Raw genomic sequence first — 22,925 nt, forward strand, 5'->3', positions numbered from 1 at the left:
TTTCGTTTGTGGCGAATAGGTCTATCTCTGGATGACCCCACTGTTGGAAGTACGGTTGGAGAACGGACGGATGTAGCTCCCACTCGTGCATCTGGTGGCTGTGTCTGCTGAGCAGATCCGCTATCTGGTTGTCCTTGCCGGGGAGGTGTTCCGCCATGAGGAATATGTTCCTCTGAATGGCCCACTTCCACATGCTCTGAGCCAGATGAGACAACTGTGGAGAGTGTGTTCCTCCCTGCTTCTGTATGTAGTACATGGCAGTCATGTTGTCCGTCCGGATCAACACGACTTTGTTGCACAGATGTACTTTGAATGCCTTCATGGCTAGGAAGATTGTCATCAGTTCCAGAAGGTTGATGTGCATCTTCTTTTGTTGTGTTGTCCATAGTCCCTGCACTGTGTAATTGAGTACATGAGCTCCCCATCCCTGGAGAGAGGCGTCCGCCGTCAGTATTATTTGTGGAACAGGCTCTTGGAACGGTCGGCCCTTGCAAAGGTTTTGTGGATTCCACCAATGCAGAGAGTTGCATGCCCGACCGCTCACCAACACTAGGTCTTTTAATTGCCCGTGAGCCTGATTCCATTGATGTGCCAAGCACTCCTGAAGCGGGCGCATATGTAGTCTCGCGTGCGGGACTATGAAAATGCAGGAGGCCATCATGCCTATCAACTGCATGAACACTCGCGCAGGAAGGGAGTGTTGAGGTTTGAACTTTGAGATCAGCAGTTGCATGCTGTTGATCCTCACTAAATTTGGCTGAGCTGTGGCTGCCAGAGTGTTTATGGTTGCGCCCAGGTACTGTCGTACGTGTGCGGGTTGGAGATGTGATTTTGGGTAATTTAGTGAGAATCCCAGACTGTGAAGAAGGTGGATGGTGAGGGACATGTGGCTGGCGCATTGCTGGGCTGACTTCGCTTGAACAAGCCAGTCGTCCAGGTAAGGGTAGACGTGAATGTGTTGTCTCCGTAGATGTGCAGCCACTGTAGCTAGGCACTGGGTGAAAACCCTGGGTGCTGTTGTCACGCCGAAGGGGAGGACTTTGAATTGATAGTGCTGTCCCTGAATAGTGAACCTGAGATATTTCCTGTGTGATGGGTGTATGGGTATGTGGAAGTACGCATCTTTGAGGTCTAGTGTGGCTAGGAAGTCTCCCTGGCTGAGCAGCGGGAGAACCTGCTGTAGGGTGAGCATATGGAAATGCTCTGACAGAATGTAGTAGTTGAGGGGTCTCAGGTCTAGTATAGGTCTGAGCGACCTGTCCTTTTTTGGGATTAAGAAGTACAGAGAGTACACCCCTGTCTCCTGCTGGTTGACGGGCACGACCTCTATTGCACCCTTTTGCAGCATACTTAGCACTTCCTGCTGCAATAATGCTAAGTGCTCTACGGACATAGGACGGTGCTTTGGCGGTATGTTGGGTGGAGTGGAGGTTAATTCGAGACAGTAACCGTGCTGGATAATGTCCCTGACCCACCTGTCTGTGGTGATGGTTTTCCACGTGGACAGGAACCGCTGGAGTCTCCCCCCGACAGGTGTTATGTGGTCGGGGGGAAGGGAGAGGGCGTCACTGTTTGTTTTTGGGTGAGGACCTGGTGTTGCCGTAACCACGTCCTCTGCCCTTGGTGCTGGAGCCACGATATCCACCTCTGTTGGTTTTATCGTAGGTACTCTGTGTGCCCCCTTTAGGGTATTGCTGCTGTGACCCCTGGCCTCTAGCTGCACGTCTATTCCCGGGGCGACGAAAGGAGCCACTACGAAATTGCTGCGTTTGCAGAGCCCCCATTGACTTCGCAGTGTCAGTGTCTTTTTTTATTTTTTCTAAGGTGGTGTCAACTTCTGGGCCGAATAAGTAGTCGGGGTTGACTGGCTGATTCACGATGTTGTTTTGAATCTCTGGTTTGAATCCGGAGATTCTTAACCAAGCGTGTCGGCGTAACATGACGCTGGTGTTAATTGCCCTTGCTGCTGTGTCGGCAGGATCCAGTGCGCCCTTAATGGATGCGTTGGTAAGGAGTTGTCCCTCTCTGATGAGGAGCTCCGCTGCCTCTTTGTATTCATCTGGCAGATGCAGGAGTAGCGATTCTAGCGTGTCGTAGTGTGAACGATCATAGCGGGCCAGGAGGGCCTGTGTATTGGCAATGCGCCAGATGTTTGCTGCTTGAGCTGCAATTCTTTTGCCTGAGGTCTCCAGCACCTTGGACTCCTTGTCTGGGGGAGGAGCATCACCTGTTGTTTGCGAATGGGCTCGTTTGCGAGCGTTAGCAACCACCATGGAGTCCAGAGGTAACTGACCTCTAATGTACATAGGGTCTCTGGGCGCAGGCTTGTATTTTTTTTCAATCCTGGGGTTTAGCACCCGTGCCCTGGTTGTTTCTTTGAAAATGTCCTTTGCAGGTTTGAGAACACCTTTCAACATGGGCAAAGTTTTGACAGTTCTCTCGGAGGAGGCGAAAGTGTCCACTAAGAAGTCTTCCTCAACAGTGTCAGAGTGGAGTTGTACTCCATGATTGGCGGCAGCACGTTCTATGAGGGCATTGAAGGCAGCAGTGTCCTCTGTGGGAGATGTTTTGGCGCTGTAAAGCTGCGTGTCCTGGGTATCTGGCGCGGTACCCTGGTCTGTAGGGTCATCCCATGCTTGATCTGGGTCCTGCTGCTCATCAGGATCGACATCCCTAGGGTAGGTGGTATCATCACCCATGTAGTCCTCCATTGCGTCTGTTTCGGAAGGCGTAGGAGAAAAGGACTGGGGATCCTGATAGGAGGTTTGCAAGCGTTCATACAGAACCGGTTCAGACTCTGCTGGCAATTTGTGCTTCAGAGGTATTCTGTAGGTGTCCAAGCCCTTCTCTGGCGTGATCTTCCGTTTGCGGAGCATCAGTCTGCCAGTGTCGGCGTCGATGAATTGTGGCTGTGAAGGCTCAGAAGGTGAGTGTCCAGTAGATGGGGACTGCGTCTGGTGGACACGTGTTCGGATCTCGAACATCTTCGGCGCTGTGGATGGCGGCAAACCAAAAGTGATGTTGGTTGGCGCCGAGGGTGCTTTTGGAGCCTTGTTCATGTCCGGGCCCGACGTGGATCGGAGGGCTGCCCGTTCCCTGATGCGTTGCAACGACGCCGCGACTTGTCGCACCGAGAACGCCGAAGGTTCTTTGGTGCCGGTCGGTACCGTGGAGGTAGGCGTCGACTGCTTTGGAGCCACAGGGTCATCGATCGGAAGAGAGGTATCAGCGGTCGTCGGAGTCGATGACTTGGCGTGTGCCGCCGTCTTAGAAGTGGACTCAGATGGAGCGGCCATTTTGACTTTGGTGGTCGGGGCCGACTGCTTCGGTGCCAGGGGCCGAGGCGCTTTTGTGTGACCGAGGGCCTTCCTTTTCGGGTCGGTACCGATATCCGCTGCAACGAGTTCGGCGCCAAAATCCCTCTTAGTGCGTTCGGAGCCGACGGTGTTTGTTGGCGTCGAAGGAGTGGAGGTCTTCGAGGGCTTCGAGTCGATCACGGCCAGTTTCACTTTTGGTTTCGGTGGAACTGGTGCGACGATTGGTTTCGGTTTCGTTGAAGGGAATCCAGTCGTCTTTGGTAATAATGGCTCGTGCTGGATGTTCGAGGCCGGGCCCGAAGGCGGGGCCGAAGAACTTTGGGATTGATCTCGGGTAAGGCCCGGAGGCGATCCCTTGACCTGAGCCGTAGAATGACGCACTTTGACGGCCTCCGTATCGACGGGTAGGCCTGCCTCTTCGCTAGAGCTATCTTCTTCGGCCCCAAAGGCCTCATCGTAGTCTCCTACCTCGTCGACGGCTTCTTCCCTGTGAAAAAGCACTTCATCGGCGTCTTCCGATTGGGAATTGTGTTCGGAAGCGGGGCTGGAGTTTACTTCTTCCACGCTCTCTACATCCTCGTCCTCGGTGCTGAAGATGTTGGCCGGGGCAGGCGCCGATTGCTGCGCTTCTAATCTCGCTGCCCGTCGATTCCGGAGAGTCTTCTTCGATCAGAATCGGGCACAGGCCATACATTTCGATTCGTCGTGATCCGGTGAGAGACATTTGTTGCATACCGGGTGGACGTCGATGTGTGGGTATTTGGCGTGGCATACAGGACACCGTTTGAATGGGGTCCTCGATTCCATCGTCGATGTAAGGTTGATGTTCGGATCAAACGGATCCGAAAGGCTGGAAGAAGTTTCTAAAATAATGAAGAAAGCAGTCGATACCGAACGGGAACAGTACCGACGAAAACTAAAGGCCTTTTGGCCTTAAACTAAATTTTCCTAACTTGAGCTAAGATAAGCACATCCGAACCCAATGGCGGAAAAAAACAATCTAAGGATGGAGAGGATGCCCATGCGCACTGTGGTCCAGGGGAGGAGTCACCTATCTCGTGATACTTCGAAGACTCTTCCAGGACAACAACGTGCAAACATCCGGACCCAACACTAGGCGGCGATCTATGCACAGATAATAATTCAGCAGCCCACATGCCTCGAACATGTACACTGTCTATATACCATGCGCTATCAGTGCAGCAAGCAAGCAATAATAAAAGCAAAATGTTCTATAAACACCGGAAAAACACTATTTATGTTGTTTTTAATGGCGTGAAAATGTGTAAGTACTGATAACCACTGTTTTTTTGAGGTATTGAAATCACTTGAAAACACTGAAAAAACCCCACCAGAATTTACCAAAAATAGAAACTGAAAACTGGAAAGCCTACTAATATGTTATCCAGTTTGTTCAGTGACTCTTCTAAGCCGAAAGATTTTTACATTTACTTAACTGATAAGGGTACAATTATACTTAGATTTTTGTAGGATTAAGTGATAAGTCGTTTACAATAAAACATTACACTTACCCCAGTATATTTGCATGGAATTTAAACTCAATTAGGAAATGTGCACAGCTGTTAATTATGCAGACCTAGTCTGTGGGTTCTTTTAATGCCCAGTTTCTTACTGGAGGCAGGTGCAAGTTTCATCAATATTTCTCTTTGTGCCTTGAGGTAGGACATAAAGTTGAAGACTTCCTGTGTGTTGTGTTTTTCAATTCTGCATTAATTTACAGCTACAACTGGATCTATCACTCCTTAGCATCAACCATATCACTCATGTGTTGCAATCCACTGTTCATTTTTTGTTCTGCTGTTTCTATGTCTTTTTTCCATGTTGGTAATTTTTTTTCTATATTGTGTAGCTTTGTGTTTGTGTTCAAAGTAAATGTCTTTACAATAGTGACTTTAGGTAGTATTCTCCTACCCTGGATCAATAGGGTCCTTCATCAGCAGCCATACGACACTCGCATTCAATAAAGTGGCAGGTCCCTCTTTGGGAAGCACACCCACTGTAGAGCTTCATGACACAAGACCAAATGATACCTGTTGCTGAGTCTGCACTTGTGAAATGTTTAAGCTGGACTTGGTATGAGTACGAGTGATCTATGCAGAGTGCGGGTACACTAGAGCCTTTTTTACTAATTCACTACTGAAAGTGGCAATGAGATGGCTCTGACATTCTCATGTAAGGTAATTGGTTACACTGTTAACTTTTTAGGAAACTGTTATTTAAAGGGACTTTATTTTCCGATTTTTTTTCCAGTCTACACTTTTTATCTATAACCCTGTGGGGTACCTTTCAATGATGACAGCTTTGTGATCATATGCAGTGAAGGGATGTTGAAAAGAGGAAAGCCTGCCTTCTAGAACGCATGCTGTCTCTGTGAAGCCAGTAACTGACGGTAGTATGCTGTAACTGATGGGAGTATGCTGGGAGTGTAAGATCCCAGCCCTCCAAGTCTGAACTTGGTGTGGGAAATGTAGCTAGTTATGTTATGTTAAATGGTTTATAAAGCGCTCAACTCACCCTGGGGCATCTCGACGCTGACTAGTAGGCTAACATCCTGGACAGAAAACAGCGAAGTGAACTAAAGTGAGAGTTTAGAATAGGAGGACTTTCAGCTGTTTCCTAAAGAGTTCATACTTAGGAATTGCTCGCAGAGTCTGGGGAAGCGGATTCCAATATTTTGGAGCAAGATATGAAAAAGCTCTGCCTCCCGTCCGGGTAAGACGGAAACAAGGGACCAGAAGGATCTAGGTCCCTAGGACTCTAGATCTAAGACTCCTAGATGGACAGTATTTAAAGAGTTTTTTTTGTAAATAGAGGGCACCTCTATTGTTCATAGCATTATAGGTGTAACAGCAAATCTTGAAAAAGGATCTCTTTTTCACCGTTAACCAGTGTAATTCTCTGAGCAATGGAAGAGAAGGAGAGCCTGCTGGTTGATTAAAAATCATTCTCGCTGCTGTGTTCTGAACCACCTGCAGCTTAGTTAGGTGGGTCTCTCCTACTTCTGCCAGCAGTGCATTACCGTAATCCAAACGTCTGGTTACCAAAGCTTGCACTAAGGTCCTACGATGACAGGTAGGCATATATGGAAGGATTTTTCGCAGAAGCCGGAGGCTATAATAGCATGAGGTGGATGCGGCCGCGATATGGTCCTTCATGGACAACAACCGATCTATTTTTATGCCCAGGTTTTTTACTGAGAATTTGGGAGTGGGGGCAGAGCCCAATTGAACAGGCCACCAATCATCGGACCAGACTTCAGATGCTTTACCCAACAGCATAATCTCTGATTTGTCTGGATTCAGCTGCAGGAAATTGTCCATCATCCAGTCATATATCATCTTCATGCCATTTGCAAAGCAAATTTTCTCATTCTCTAAGTTGTCTCCAATGGTGAACATAAGCTGCGTATCATCTGCATAAGAGATGATCTCAAAGCCTAACTGTTCAGCTATCCTCGCCAAAGGGGACATGTAAATATTGAAGAGGGTAGGGCTCAGGCAGGAGCCCTGCGGAACACCCCTCTTCAAAGGCATTTTGGCCGAGGTATAGGGACCCAGTATGACTGTTTGGGTTCTGTCAGCCAAGAACTGTTGGAGCCACTTCAGGGCAGTCCCTTTGATACCACCGGAGGCTAATCTCTCCGCCAGCTTTATGTGCGAGATGGTATCAAAAGCTGCGGAGAGATCTAAGAGAATCAGTATCGCTAAACCCCCTGAGTCGACTGTTCGTCTGAGCGAATCTGTCACTGCCAATACGGCGGTTTCCGTACTGAAGCCTTGCCGGAAACCCGATTGTGAAGGGTCCAAGATTCCATTTTGTTCCAAATAAGAACAAAGTTGTCTATTTATAGTACCTTCCAACAATTTTCCCAAGAGTGGTAGTAGGGAAATAGGCCGGTAGTTTGAAAGAATTGAAGGATCCGCCGAAGGTTTCTTCAGTATAGGGCGGACAAATGCCTCTTTCCAAGCAGTAGGAATAGTGCCCGTTTTTATGGAGCAGTTAAAGATATCACTAATTGCCGGGGCACAGCTTGTGGCTAAAAGGGCCATATTTTTGGAAGGGCACAAATCATCAGCGGACCGAGATTTCGCTTTAGAGAGGCCTTTTATGACCTCTTCAGTAGTGGTCAGTTCAAAGTGCTCCAGAAAACCACTGACTGCCTGACCCCCATCATTCATTTTAGGCATAAAATCCAAAGTTGAGGAGGTTACCGGAGGGAAGCCATTGTAAATTTTGGATATCTTGTCCTGAAAAAAACATGCCAAGGAGGTACATAGGTCCTGAGATTCTATAAGTGGCTGAGTGCAAGCTCTAGATGAGAAGTCTTTAACTATGGAGAACAAGGCTTTCGAAGAATTACTGGCTTGTTCTATCTGCTTAATGATGAAGGAGCACCTCGCTGCTTTTAGATTTAGATGATAGGTAGCCAAAGACTGTCTATACAAAAGTCTATTTTGATGTTCCCTATTTGCTCGCCAAGTTCTTTCAAGGCGCCTACATTTGGCTTTTTCCATCGCTCCTCTGTGTACCAGGGAGTCGAGATTCGTCTTATAACCGAGCTTGGTTTTCTTGGTATAGTTACATCAAAAGCAGATTGTAGAGCAGCGTTAAAAGCTTCCAATTTTTTGGAAGCCTCGGTTAGGGTGTTTCCCAAGTCCGGAGAGTATGCCTTATTAAAGGTTTCTAGGGTAAGATTACGCCAGGCCCTATGTTGTCCCAGTGCTTTTCTTTTGAGTAATTTCCCCTTTTTTCCCCAAGTCTGGTTGAAAGTAAAAGAGATCATTGAATGCTCCGTCCATGTCAGGGGATCAGGGGGGTTGCAACTCAATTGGTAATAATTAGTAAACACTAGATCTAATAAATGACCAGCTTGATGTGTTGGGCCAACCACTCGTTGTGTGAGACCTATTGATTTCAGCGAAGCAAAAAGTTTGTCAACCTCTAAATTAGAGGTGTTTTCTCCATGAAAATTAAAATCCCCAAGTAGAAGAAACGTATTTGCCGCAAGCGCATGTAACGCTATATATTCAACCAGGAGGTCAACTGGACTGCCAACTAGGATAGGCAGAAGGATAACTGGACTGCAGGCAATAAGAAAGCCCCCCAGTGTCCTCATGGCTGCGTGATAGCCACATGACCGAGGGGCTCAAGAAAAGTGGTGACATGCTTACTCTACGTAGGGGAGTGAGTACCTCATTTATTTCCTATTAAGGTGTATGGCTTAGTGGCAGGTCTGGTCGCCAGTGAGCAGGGGTGGACAGTGAACTCCGCTCCTGTAGATGATGTGTGCATGTGTGAGACTCCCTAAAACACTCCTCCCTGCAGCAGAAGGGAGTTTTATAAGCAAGCACTGAAGTAATTGTTCAGTAGCATTCAGTTTAAATACTTGACCCACAGGTGACTTACTTGGCTGATCATGGCGCAGGTTGATGTTCCAGTTAAGTTAGAGTTCTGTGTTTAAGGTGTTTATGTAAACTACATGCTTGAAGCAGTGTTTTTAGTTCTCTATTGCAATCAATTGCAAGGAGTGCCCCCAGCTAAAGGCATTTACAGTGTGGAGTCCTCCGTGCAGCCTGGAGGAGATCCTTTTAACAACTGGGCGTTTCATTTCCGACACTGGTCCAAGTGATGCTATAGATGTAGACTGCGAATAACAGTAAAGCAAGGCTTCAGTTCACAAATAAGAAAACCTGTCACTAGGCAATTGCCTTAACTGAGCATTATTTAAAGTGGACATAAAAACTAAACATCTAGAAAGAGAGATAAAAAAGTGAAATTAGTAGACATATGTTTGCAAAGACAGGTGTACATGGGCTAAACTTTAAACAGGCCATGCATTGGAGGAATACATTAATTGTGAATAAGTGGCAGAAAGAGAAGGAAACTGGACATTATGGAAATGCAAGCATGTATTGTGGCAATTAGATAGATTTAAAAACAGAGATGCATGTCTGAATATTTACAAAGTATGAAAATGATCATCAGATGTACTCACACACTCCTGAAAGGCAGACTCCAGAGCCCCGATTACTACATGCTCCTGACAAATCCCTTTTTCTTTCACAAACTGATGGTCTGACTTATAAAGGCGTCGAGCCTTTAGGTGCATTGGAGGGTGTGGTCCATTAATACATTCCATGATCTCCTCCAGTTTCTCCTTTATGCAAAAGTGCAGATACTGTGCTGCCAATGTAGCTGCCACTGGTCCACCATGTCCATCAAACAGAGCCCAGTAACAGGAGGTCACACACTGTGGGGAAATGGTCAAAGATTAGACTGACAAAAACATAACACCACCGCTGGGTTGGACTTCTGAGTAAATTATCCTTTGTTGCCAAGATACACAATTCGCAATAATTTAGCTGCAACTACAAAATAAACTCTGTGTATGTCTAATGGACTATTGCTTTCCAACTTTTTTCTAATCAAAAGGGGCCGGTTCAAGGTGAAACATGCTTATTTCTGATAGACATATCATAGCGAGAATGTCAAAGACTGTGCCAGTAATTCTGTCATTATTAGAGAAGACCATATAAAAATTACTTAGAGAAATGTTTTGATTCTGTAACATCTGTGGTGACCATCTGGTCTATTTATGTTAACCATTAACTCTGCTCCTGCCTAGTGGTGTGAGCATTCTATTGGCTATTTTGGAACCAAGTATATTTTGCAAAACTGCACTATTTGTCTAAGCCCAGGTTAGGTCTTCATATGTGCACCACCAGGCTCAGACAATACAAAGAGAATGGCTGCAATTGTTACCAACCTGAATTGTAACAGATCATGAGCTATTTAATCCCAAAAAGCGAAAAGTCCTGTTTCACCTCTCTGCCATGGTTAGCCTTTAGACTAACTATGTGAGCAATTAAAGATGTGTAAGTAAAGTGAATGAGTGTCACTAAATGTATTTGTTGTAATATTGTTTTATTTATTTTATTAATACAGTTGAATCTCTATATGCAGGATACACCCGTAAAACCATGTAGTACCACCACTCTTTTTTTCAAATATATTTTTATTGGCATTTGAATCGAATGGCACAAACATGCATATAAGAGCAAGAGTCAGTGCAAGGTATACATATTGGAGCATATCGGATTACATTCTCAATGCCTCTTCAAATCTACTGACAACAAAGAACGGATAAGGACATAAGATGTTTCTAAGTAATCAAAGATCATTTCATGGAAACGATAAGTTCATACATTTACTCAGGTCTCAGTGAACCTCATAGTGTATGATACTATACCCCATTGTAGTCCAATAATGTTTATGGCGATTCTATTGATTGTAAGTCTTTAGTGCTCTATGCATATACTGACGATTGGGAGTTGTAATTGTAGTCTTAGCAATGCCTGAAATAATAAACACAATAATCAAAGAAAAAAACCTATGTAAAGGAAAAAGAAACCAATAACAAGGTTGTCCTGAGGGTCTGAGTACTAAAGAAGCGCAGAGGAAACTGCTTTAGAAAGAGTGATTCTAAGGGTCCCCAAAAAATTCACCTCTTTATGCTGGAGGCATAACAGTCAAACAGTTTCCTGTTAGGAATCTAGACCACATCAAGGGAATTCCGCGGTACCCATACCTTGCAGAGTGCCATCCACCAAGTCTCCCGCATTACCATCATTCCCCCGTGCATCTTCCGTAATCAGTGCTCTCTCTTCTGCTCCAGCACATATGTCAACATCCCTTTCCCATGTCACCACTGTTGGGCCCGCCCCAATCTTCCATCTCATTGCTATATGTCCTCTTGCCAAGACCAAAGTCAGGTCCACCAACCTAGTGCCAACCTTGCGTGACTTGGGTCTAGGGAACAATCCTAGAAGGCAAACCGCTGCTGTACAAGGGAGCAAGTGATGTAGCACCCCGTTAAGTAGGACAACTACAGTTTTCCAGAAGTCCTGCAACCTCGGGCACCTCCACATCATGTGTTCGAATCCGGCCTCTGGCTCCCTACATCTGGGACAAGTCTGCAGATCTCATTCATACATGACCTGCAGTCTATGGAGGTCAAATGAAAGTGTAGATAATGAAATTGGACACATTTAAATTTAGTATTTTTAGAAATATGCTTAGGACTCCCCAAAACCTGACCACATTTCGTGACAATGTGGGTTTCCGACTCTCCCTGGCTCTTGGGCCACAAATCCCTAAATGTCCTCACCAGAGCACGATAATTCAAGAACTGGCCTGGGGGTAAATCCTATTGTGATAACAAATCATCCAGTGGGATAAGATCATCCAATTGGAAGCAATCACTTACCGTAATGAGACCCGCTGTCGTCCAATCTGATAATTATTGGCTCGTGAATGGGGAAGGAAGATCTCCATGTGTTAACCCTATCAATGGCAGTCTGAAGCATGGAGATGTTCGCCATAAGCATCTCCGCCAGCACTGCAGTGCCACTCTCAATAAGACCCTTGATGTGGGAATGACGACTTTCAGATTAAGGAGTTTCGCCAGCAGAAGCCCCTGATTATCAACCAGCCCAATGGAACCTAGCATTTCGAGGCCCTTACCATCCAACCAGTGGGTCAACCACTGAAGTTGGGTGGTCAAATAGTATAATTCAAAATCAGGGGCACCTAAGCCACCATCTCCCAGGGCTCTCTGAAGTACTGCCAGGGAGACTCTGTTGTGCCCCCCCCCCCATCCCATATCAGTTCTCGGAGTAGGGAATCCAAGTGTTTAAACCAAGAGCGTGATATCATGGCAGGGAGATTTTAAAAAAAATTGAGAGTCTGGGGAGCATGATCATCTTGGACAAGGAGATGCGAGCCATCACTGATAAGTTTAAGGATTGCCAGAATTGTACACAGGCCTTAAGAGATTGTATCACCTGTCTCAAATTGCCTTCTTTAAGATCATCCAAAGCATGAAACACCTGGAAGCCCAAATATGGAAAAGGACTGAGGTGAACAGGTGAGCCCTAATGGCATATCAGGTGGCTGTGCCACCCCCCCCCTTTAATGGGGAAAAGGCGAGTATTAGACTTGCTAACCCGGAGGCCCACAAGTACTGAAAACTCATTGAACAACGACGTCAAGGCACTGGCAACTCCCAGTCGACTATCTGTTATGTAGAGTAATAAGTCATCAGCATATAAAGACATAATATGCTCTTTGCCTCCAGAATCACCCCATGCCCTGCACCCTTCTGTCGAAAAACAGCCCTACCAAGGGGTCAAAGGCCAGAGCAATCAGAAGGGGAGATAATGGGCACCCCTGTTTGGTGCCCCAGTGTACACCATATCAAGCTGAGATGACCCCACCTGTCGAAACCCTCGCCGCAGGATTGATAATAGATGCACTCATCGCATCCAGCCATCTCCTAGCCCCATCTGCCTCATAACTGCACAAAGGAAATCCCATCTTATCAAATTGAAGGCCTTCTCTAGGTCTAACGCCATAACCAAAGCATCTTGGTAGAGGCCAATGTCCTGGTGGTAGAGGATATGGTATAACCGGCGGAGGTTCCCTAAGGTAGACCTCTACGGAATTGCTCCATTCTGGTCGTTATGGATGAGACCTGGCATTAGGGGAAGCAATTGCCTTGCTAGTATTTTACTGAGAATCTTAAAATCTGCATTTAGCATAGAGGGCACATTTCGACGGTCACGTGGCTGATGACTTCGTCTTGAGAAGGGACACCACCAGCGCGTCTTTAGTTGAATCTGGCAGTGAGCCCAAGAGTAATGACTATGCATATAATGCTTCTAATCTAGGGGCCAGGGCGGGCGCATATGTAGAATAAAACCATGCCGGCAATCAATTCAGGCCAGTGCTTTTCCTAGCAGCCATGATTTGATGGTCTAGCAGATCTCCTGCATGTCACCGGTCGCCCTAGATCCTCCCATAGAGCCAGATCAAGCGTACGCAATGGCACCTAGAACTCTGCTAGAGTCTTCGGTAAAATTGCTTCAGGGTGTCGGTAGAGGGTTTTATAGTAGTCGCTAACGGTTGCATTAATAGCCCAGGGTGAGTAAAGTAACATCTTTTCATAGATAAAATCTGGGTTATGGGGGCTCCTCTGGACTCCAGACGCACCATCCATTCCAAAAGCCTGCCCTATCGGCCATCCTCCTCTTGTTCTGTAGCAAGGTAATCTCGTAAATCAAGGCACCGGAGACGGTCTAGTGCAGCATTATATTGACTCTTAACTTCTGAGAGTTGTACTTGAGTAGCATCTTACCCAGCCTATCACCCAAATCATGCAAACTGTGCTCTAGAGAAGAAAGCTCTTTATCTAGCTCTCTTTTTTTTTGTTTAACTTTGTTTTATTTAATTTTTGGCATTGAAGCAGACACAATACAGGTCTCATACGCTCCCGTTTAGGAACAATGAAGGCTGTCCCCGATTCCAACCCTTTCCCCTTACAACGTTGCATGTCATTGAGAGTTCGTCGGTAAGGCGAGTGTCCACGGTTGCAAGATGGGGCAGAGGCTCCCGTGAGATAGCCAATTATCAACTTCCGAAAAGCGTAAATAACTTAAAAAATCCCTCCCCCTTTAGCCCCCTTCTCCCTCCCCCCCAGAACCGGTGTGCCATAGTCCTGCCATTTTAGGACATCATTTGTGAGGACTGCCAGGTGTCTATCTTTCTGGGGCGTCTTCTGGTGTCGATGTGTCAGTGAGTCGCGGGAGGCGAAGAAATTTCGGACAAGTGATTTCGTTGAATTCCAACGCCAAGAGGGGAAGTATAGGGTGCCAGATAGTGTTGAAGGAGGCCGCAGATTGCGTAAGAGTGGCTTGTATGCGCTCCATACCAACAATGTACCATAGTTTGTGCAGCCACCCTGTGTGTGTAGGGCGAGTTTGTGTACCCCAAAGCGATAGGATATGTTGGACAGCTGCTCCCATTGCCAGTCCCATCTGTCTCCCCCTGACTGACTTCAGTGGGAAGGGGAGTGCGTTGGGCAGCCCTAGGAGTGTATAAGCGGGGAAACGGGGAATTTCAGTGTCGAAGTCGTTAAGGACTACCGTCCAGTATCCCGTCACTTCCTTGCACTTCCATAATAGGTGGGTCAGTGTGCCCTCTTCGTCACAACCCCTCCAGCAAGTTGGGCTGCGGTTAGGGTTACCTCTGTTTAGTCTGACTGGTGTCAAGTACCAATATGTTGCGACTTTAACCGCTGCTTCTCCGCTGGCAGCGTTCCTGGTCGTGTGGTTGGCTCTATAGTATATAGCTTGCCATTCTTTTTCCGAGAGAACTCTCCCCAGCTCACTTTCCCAGCGTTTCTGACCGGCCGAGGGTCGTGAAGGAGCTGGAGGACAGATCATCTTGTAGAGTTCTGTGATCAGCTTTCGGTCTAACTGCTTGGTGAGTAGCCATTTCTCATAGGTCATCAGCTTTCTGCCTACTAGGGGACGTATCTCTGACTGTGTCAACCAGTGTCTAATTTGAAAGTATTGAAATCGTTTTGGGGCTTTGATGTCGTAGAGCTGTGGTAAATCGGAGAAATGGAGGAACCCTTCAAGGTCGAATAAATGGCCCGCGGACCTGCAACTCGACGTACACCACTGCGAGAACACCCGCCTCTTCATCCCCAGTGTAAATTCAGGATTGTCAAATAAAGGCGTGAGCGGTGAAGGGAAAGTGGTGAGCCCCCTCTTAGTCGCCACTGTGTGCCACACGCGCATCACAGTGCGGGTGATGGGGGATTTGTTGAGGTAGGATGGTCTATCAGATCGCTTCAGAAAAGGTATCTTCCAGAGCGATAATTGCGCCATCGCTCTGTCCTGGAAGAGCCATCTCTTCTCCGATTCGGGCTGGCTCCACTCCACCAGGTATCTTAGTTGCGCCGCTTTGAAGTATCGTAGTATATTTGGGATCCCCAACCCTACCTCGTCAGGAGGTCGGTGGGATAGGTCTCTTCACATCCTTGGTCTTTTCCCGACCCATATGAATTGTTGGATTGCTTCTTGCAGCCTACGTGTGGTTCAGAGCGACTGTCTGTTCGGTGGACGGGGTTAGGACTATCCCCAAGTATGGGATCGAGTCATGGGGTTGCAGGCCCCCGTAGTCGGGAGATGTGTTGTTTAGCTTATGTGCGTTGCGACCCAAAGGTAGGAGCATGGATTTCCCCCTATTCATTTTGAAGCCGGACACCCTCCCAAAGGCCTCCAGCTCACTCAAGAAGGCAGGCACTGATTGTTTGGGCTTATCCAACGCAGCCAAGATGTCGTCTGCGTATAAGCAAATTGTATGCTGTAAGCGGCGCACTGGGTGGCATCTTTTCCTGGCTTAGGCAGTACGATTATGTCTGCCTCAAACATATTTGGAGGTATTGAGCTGGGCCCCTGGAATGAATTAAAAAGTCGGATTAGAAGCGGCGCTAGGAGTGGGCAAAAGGTTTTATAAAAGCCGGCCGAGAAGCCGTCCGGCCCAGAAGATTTCAGTGGTCGGAGGCGGGATATCACACCGACCACCTCCTCAAGCCTGATAGGTGCATCCAGGGAGGCGGCACCAGCGGCGCTGAGAGCTGTCGTCACTGCCCGAGTTAAGTAGGCCTCCCCATCTTTGTCAATAGACAATCCTCGCTGTCGAGCGATGCATACAATTCCCTAAAGGCCTCGACTATCTGGTCGTCATTTCCCAGCTTCTCTCCCGGAGCGTTGTGGAGGGCTGTGATTTTGGACCCTGAACTCGAGCTCTAAGCTTGCTTGCAAGGAGACGTTCCGTTTTCTCGCCTCCCACATAGTATGTGTGTCTGAGCCGCAGGGCTGCGTACTCGGCTCGATCGAGATCAAGGCCGGCTAGTTGCGCTCTGGCAGCTTTCAATTGCCTCCATATCCTGGGAGCGCCCGTGAGACTATGCACCCTCTCGAGTTCGACCACCTTAGCTGTAAGGGATTCCCGCTTTTCCTTACGCTCCCTGGCTTCTGCCACCGAGATAGCTATCAGTTCCCCTCGCACTACTGCTTTAAGTGCTCCCCAAACCGCGGTCAAGGGTGTGTCCGGTTTGCCATTGATTGCGAGGTAGTCAGTGATACTTTGTGTAACTGTTAGGCCACCCCCTTTCGTTGTAGTAGGGCCTCCCGCAGTTGCCACCTCCCCCCGTGTCTTAGTCCGGGGGACCGCTATAGTCACCAACACGGCGTCGTGATCAGAGAGTGCAGCTGGGGTAATGTCCACTTCGTCTACTAGTGTGGTGAGCTCCGAGGATCCTATGAAATGGTCTAGCCTGGCATATGTATGGTGCACGTCTGAGTAGAATGTGTAGTGTGTGCTCTGGGGGTGCGCCTCCCGCCACAGATCCACCAGCCCTCTGTGGGCCATCCAGTTCTTCCCCTCTGACGATATTGCGCCTGTGGAGCTAATACGGTGGCCTGATATGTCTATCATCGGATCCATGACCAGATTGATGCCGTCTCCCACAAGGGCGTATCTTTCTTGGGTACTTAGAGTCTCTGACAGGGCACCCTTGAGAAAAGATTCTTGACCTGAGTTAGGGACATATAGGGACCCTATGACCATGGAAGTTCCACCCACCGTTATACTGTATGCCAACAGCCTGCCTTTAATTTCCGCTACTCTATCACCCAACAGGCCGTGAAAGTGCCTAGCAAACAATATAGCTACCCCCGCCTTCTTGTCATTAGTAGAGGAATAGAACTGTTGAGGGAATGCCCGGGACCTCATTCTATGCCAGTCTTTGGACAGAAGATGTGTTTCCTGCAAGAGACAAATCGAGGTGCCGGAGTTCTCTAGGTATGATAAGATGGCTCGTCTTTTAATGGGGTTATTGAGCCCTTTCACATTTAGGGTAATAACTTTCAGGGTAGCTCCCGTCATACTGTCTGCGTACAGAGGGACAGCATAACCAAAAAAAAATTTAAAAAATGAATGTGTGTCCTCATGTAACGTAACTGGTGCTATGTAAAGCGCTCTGATACCTGATTGGATTCGAGTCGAGTTCGCGCTATATAAAACTCTGCTAAAAAATTCTTTTTACAAATAAATGAAATTTTAGTGGCGCCTCAATTGGATCCTCTCCCCAGATGGCACACCGGTTCCCTCTCCCATCCCACTTCTCCCTGACCTCCCCCCAGCCCCAACCACCCTCCCCAAACTGAATCTCGTTTACCCCTCTTTTGTCCATTGCCCCGATGCCCCCCACCCTAACCCCAACTGAACATTCCCAACAAATTACCATAGTCCAATGCCCGCCATCCTGTGTTGCAGGCATATGGTGAGTTTACCAGTACGAGCGTGGAACCTCAGCAACCCCGGCCCCCCGCCCCCTCCAGCTGTGAGTCAATGCGTGTGTGTCCCCAGTTGCAGATCAAATCATTCAAGAGGTGAGGTGTCTCTGGTCACCGCATCTAGGGCCGATGCACGTTCCTGTGACATAGTTGTGTGGTCCGGTTTCAAGTCTGCTGTGGGGGGCGTCTGCGGCCCACTCTTTGCCATCCTGCTCTCGGCGATCTTTGGGAGCAGTCTGGGGAGGCGTCCGGTTCACGATGTTCGAGGCCCAGGAGAACACAAGTCTCTCGGAGAGACCTCATTTGATGCAGCGCACTGTTCCATTTGAAGATCAATCGAAATGGGTGACCCCAGGAGTAGGGTATCCCTTTGTCTCTTAAGAAGGAGGTCACTTCTTTGAACATTTTCCTTTTTTGACGAGTGATGGGGGACAGATCCTGGAAGAGCGCCACTGAGTGTCCTTGATGCTGGAGAGGTTGTTTTGATCTTGCCTCCCGGAGGATACGCTCCTTCAGTGGGAAGTCAGGTAGGAAGGCCAGGATGTCTGGAGGAGGAGCCGATGCGCGTCTCGCCAGACCCACTCGGTGCGCTCGGTCGATGCGTATCTCGAAGTCTGAGCCCTCGCCGAGGATCTCACAAAAGAGGCCCTGCAGATAGCGGGTTACATCTGCAATGGGACTCCTCGGACACGAATGTTATTGCGTCTCGACCTGTTCTCTAGGACTTCCGCATGCGCTTGTAGGTCCACCTGTTGTTCTTTGAGGCGGATGAGTCCCCCCTGTAGGTGTTCCAGCTCCTCGCTTCTGGTGTGCTCATTGTCCTCGATGAAGGCTACTCGCTCCCCCAGCCCATCCACCTTGCGACGTATTTCCCTCACTTCTCCTGCTACCTCTTGTTTGAGCGTATGAAAGTCCTTGCGGAGAGAGTTAAAAAGTGTCTCCAAAAACGCTCAAGTGATTGGCATTTCCCCTTCCCCGTGGTCTGCTTGCTGCTTTGGGGTGGGGGCGGGGGGGTGGAGTGGTGTCCTCTGTCCCCCGCATTGGGGCCTTTGATAAGCATGTCTTTCAGTGAGCGCTCCCCTTTCTTGCGCGTTGTGGACATGGTAGGGTTCCCTAACTTGGTTATCGGTTCCTGATACTCGCCGGCATCTCGGGGGAAATTTCACTGTAGGCCCTGGGTTGTAGCAACTGCTGGGCTCGCCCCCCTTTCGGATCCGTGTGTTTCTCACCGTGCGTTGACTCGTGCTAGAGATGTTCCCGCACCTGGGGAACCCGTAGGTGTCCTGGGGCGCACTTCGCCTCAGCGGGTTGGTTGGCGGGTGGGTTTAGTTCCGCTGCAGGTGCGCGCTCTTGCCGCCTGGGTCTGGCCCTCTCTTTTAGTTGGTACCCGGAGGTCCTGGTTGATTCGCCGGATACGTATGCTGCAGTGGGCTCAGTATGTGGCTGTGTGTTGGCCGCTTCAGTGTCCCTCACCGCTTATCCACTCATGTCCCCCTCGATGCCAGCGTCAGTGGCGGTGGCCCTGCTCCAGTTGCACCCTGGTGGGCCGTGCTGAATCAGGTCTAGTCCTCTGTCCGTGCGCTGTTAGTGCGCCTGAGAATCCTGATGCGCCCCCACCGCGAGGACCATGGGCGTGCGCCTCAGGGGAGGGTGTTATCCCGTAATCTACGCTTGAACGGGTATCCAGGGGCTCCCCAACCCCCATGCCAGAGAGACCCAGGGGCAGTTTCAGGTGCCCCCTGGTGTAATTGCCCCTCGTCTTGCACCTCCTGCTGTGGGCCAGTTGCGGGTCGTCTATCCGCTGTTGCTGTGGGCACTGCGCCCCCGTCCCCGCCTATGGGGGCCCTCCAGCCGGTCCCTCCGTGGTCTGACCAGTGCCCTGCCGTTCAATGCCTGCTCGCCTGTGTCACTGAAACCTCTTTTGATTGACTCCACCGCCGCTATGCAAGGCGCCCCCCGTAGTGTGCTAACCCCGCCTTCACGATCTTCCCTGTGCAGTGTTTTCTTGGGGGAGTGCTATCGGGGAAGGTTGCGCTTACCCCGCTCCCCTGCGTGTCCAGTATATCCCGCTGGCTCCCAGGCGCAGGCCGTCACCTGTCTCTCGGCTCCTCACCCCTCGACCAGGCGAGGCCAGGATTTCATTGCTGTGCGGAGCTCTGCTGGGGGCAGCTGGTCTCGGGGCCTTATGTGGATTCAGGCGTGCCACGTCTGGAGTCTTGTGCGGGGGTCTCCCGCTTTGCCTTTAAGGTAGATGGCACCCGCCCGCGCCCGCCTAGGCCCGACAGCCTCGGCCTTGATTTTCGCACCGCCGCCTGGGAGCGTCCCGCAGCCCTCCGGTGCGCGATGAGTGCTCTTCGGCGGGTTCTCTGATTCGCTACCCCGCCGCCGCCGCCCACCCACTGTTGTCGGGCCGGTGGGCAGCAGGCTGCCGCGGGAGTGTTGGTATCACTACTGGCGGGGGATTGACCGAGTCTGTGCTAATGTCCACTCGGCCTGGGCGCCATTTCGCAGTTCCGTGCTCTGGGCTGTATCGGGGTCTCCCAGAGATGTGGCGCTTCTGAAGTTACTCCCAGACACAGCTCCGCTCCCCCTCTCGCCTTACGGCCAATTTTGTGCACAGTTGGGGACTATTATGCACGAATTGGCTTGGAGAAGGAGTCCGGTGCGAGGAGCCTTGAGGTCCCGCGTCCGTCTAGGTCACCATCTTGGCCACGCCCCCCCATCTAGCTCTCTTTTAACCCCAGCAGCCTGCCCCATGCAATGATCTCTGACCACAACTTTGAAAGCGTACTATTCAACAAGGGTATCAGTAGCAGTAGCCTGACTGAATTAAAAATACTCTGAGATGGTCACCTGTAGGTTAGTCTCTAAAGCATGCATCTTCAAGGGAGGATGGGTTAAGGTGCCACGTGGGAATCATTGGGCATTTGGCAAAGGGGCGAAATGTCAATAGCAACTGGCTATGATACGATAGCGTGCGCCCTAGATATTCAGCATGGGTCACGCTTGGACCAAGACAGGTTGAGCAAACACAGCATGTCCAATCGTGTGTGTAGTTTATAAAGATGTGAGTAATAAGAATAATCACGTTCCTGTCCGTGATGCGCTCTCCAGATATCTGTAACACCACAATGTTCTTCCCAATCACAGAAGCCCTTCAAAGTCTTGCACGCCAGAGCCCAGGTAGGGGAGGTGTGGACCTATCTAAATGACTATCAGCCGCACAGTTAAAATCACCTCCGAGAATGCGATCATCCGCTACTAAGGAGAACAAAGGTATGGATAGCGCCTGAAGGAAAGGGATCTGATCTAGGTTGGGGCATTTACACTACCCAGAGTAACTTCCCTACGCTGTAGACTGCCCTTTATTAGAGCATAGCGAGGTTGCATAAAGTTGGCCATGCCACCTACGCCGCAGGCGGATGGCACCCTGTGCGGAAATATGTGTCTCCTGCACCATCACGATTTGGGCTCCCTGGCGACACAAATATCAGTGAATATTATGTCTTTTGGGGAGCAGAACATAGCGGACTTCTGGATCAATAATATTGTGGGTAAGTTCAAAAGGGGCTCCCACCCGAATCCACAGCAACGCCATCCGGGAATAAGCAGAATAGAAAGTTGCATAAAGCTGGCCACACCACCTACGTGCAAGGCAGATGGCTTCCTGTACGGTAAGATGAGGCTCCTGCAACATCACTATTTGGGCTCCCCGGCGAAATATTGGCGAATACTATGTCATTTGGAAGCAGAACCCATCCCTCTAACATTCTGTGCCAATAATGTTATGTTACAATGAAGATCTCTCTTGGCTGGCACCAATATAGCACTCCTGTCCCACCGCCACCAAACGACCCCCCACCTGCGCGCCTCCCCAGCAATATCAAATCTATCCATGACCCCCAAGACCAAACAACATCCCAACTACAAACTCTCACTCCAAAGAACAGTCCAGCAACACCTGGCCGTCCAAACCGTTAATAAAACAACATTATTCATGGAAAACTACCTTCCGATTCCTAGTGGGGGGTGCAGGCAAAATAGTACAAAAAGCCCAGGTACACGCCTGCCCATCACCTAGGGTAACAAAGAAGAGATGCTCACCGAGAGGTCACTGTCAGCAAGTCAACCCCAGGGCACCCCCGTTGTGCCCATCCCATACATATTCCCCAGCCCTGACCCGGCCAGAGATTAACAAATCATTCAATAACACTATATGCCCAGGCTCATTCCAGTATTCAGAACCATATACCAGGAGCAGAAAAATCAATTGGTAAAGGCATCAATTAGGTCATCTACAGACTGTGGAGTTATAACAGGGAGGCCCATTCCAGAGTCAAAGGCCTCTGAATGATGATCCCAGGAGATATCTATGCCAGCCTCACTCTTTTGACACAATACTATTTCAGCTACGGCTAGCAGTGCCACTCTGCGCTCCCATTCTGTCTGTGAGGAGGAAGGCCTCCGCAGGGAGGACCTCTTGGTGGGCCGTTTAAGCTGTCTCTTGGTTCTCTCTCTAGTGGTCCCGAACTTCCCCCGGGAGCGGCACACCTGCCTTGTATGACTCCAACCATGACCACACTGTATCCGGAGTTTCACAAAAGTACGTATTGCCATCTGGCATGATGTGTAAGTTTGCAGGAAACATCATTGAATACTGTATGCCCTCATCGCGGAAAGCCCTCTTCTTCCCCAAAGGACGGACACTGTGTCTGCACCTTGGCAGTAAAGTCCATGGGCATCAGCACCTTACTATTTTCATTTGCAAATGGACCATTGGTGCGAGCCCTCTGTAAGATAATGTCTTGGTCCCTATAATGAAGTTATCTACCCACCACCGGCCTAAGGGGTCTCCCCAGTGTCAGGGGGTGAGCTGGCATTCTGTGAGCCCTTTCCAGGGCAAAACATTTTGTGAAATGGCCAGGTGCAACTGTTGTGCAAAGCCAATTTTCTAGGAAAGACACAGTCTGTTCCCTCAACCCCCTCAGGGAGTCCTATCTCTGTAATGGTGGTTGCGGTGATTCAGGCCCTCTGCATCTTCAGCTCTATGTTCCAGAGTGAAGCAAAAAGAACAAATTATGGACGGAATCATCCAGAGTGAGCATTCTAACGGTGAGATCTTCCACTTTGCGGTCTGTTGATTGTGGACAGTTCTACAGTTTTGACTTGATCCACTAGTGTGTGATATTCTGCCTGCAGTAGGCCCAGCCCTACATAGACTGCAACAATGTTCTGTTGAAGCGTGGTCTTAGTGTCTGTGATATCGGCCTAAAGTGTATTGAAGCGTCATTTACGTCCCCATCTTCCTTTGAGCCCGATGGTGGGAGTGAGGAGTCTACTGTCTCCAGTTGCGGGGCTCTGTCTAGGTTTAGATTTGCCC

The 22,925-nt window shown here is 49.1% G+C and overlaps 1 protein-coding gene across 4 annotated transcripts in view; it reads right to left on the reverse strand.

Annotated features, from left to right (window-relative positions):
- PPM1M (protein phosphatase, Mg2+/Mn2+ dependent 1M) overlaps nucleotides 1-22,925 on the reverse strand; it is a 198,429-nt gene that overhangs the window by 102,453 nt on the left and 73,051 nt on the right. For all 4 annotated transcript variants that reach the window (XM_085624806.1, XM_085624804.1, XM_085624805.1 and 1 more), the window contains one exon: nucleotides 9,334-9,588. In XM_085624806.1, coding sequence (XP_085480932.1) covers nucleotides 9,334-9,588 — 255 coding nt within the window. The remainder of the gene's footprint in view (nucleotides 1-9,333; nucleotides 9,589-22,925) is intronic.

Source organism: Triturus cristatus, chromosome 9, assembly GCF_964204655.1.
Source record: "Triturus cristatus chromosome 9, aTriCri1.1, whole genome shotgun sequence".
Lineage (NCBI taxonomy): Eukaryota > Metazoa > Chordata > Amphibia > Caudata > Salamandridae > Triturus > Triturus cristatus.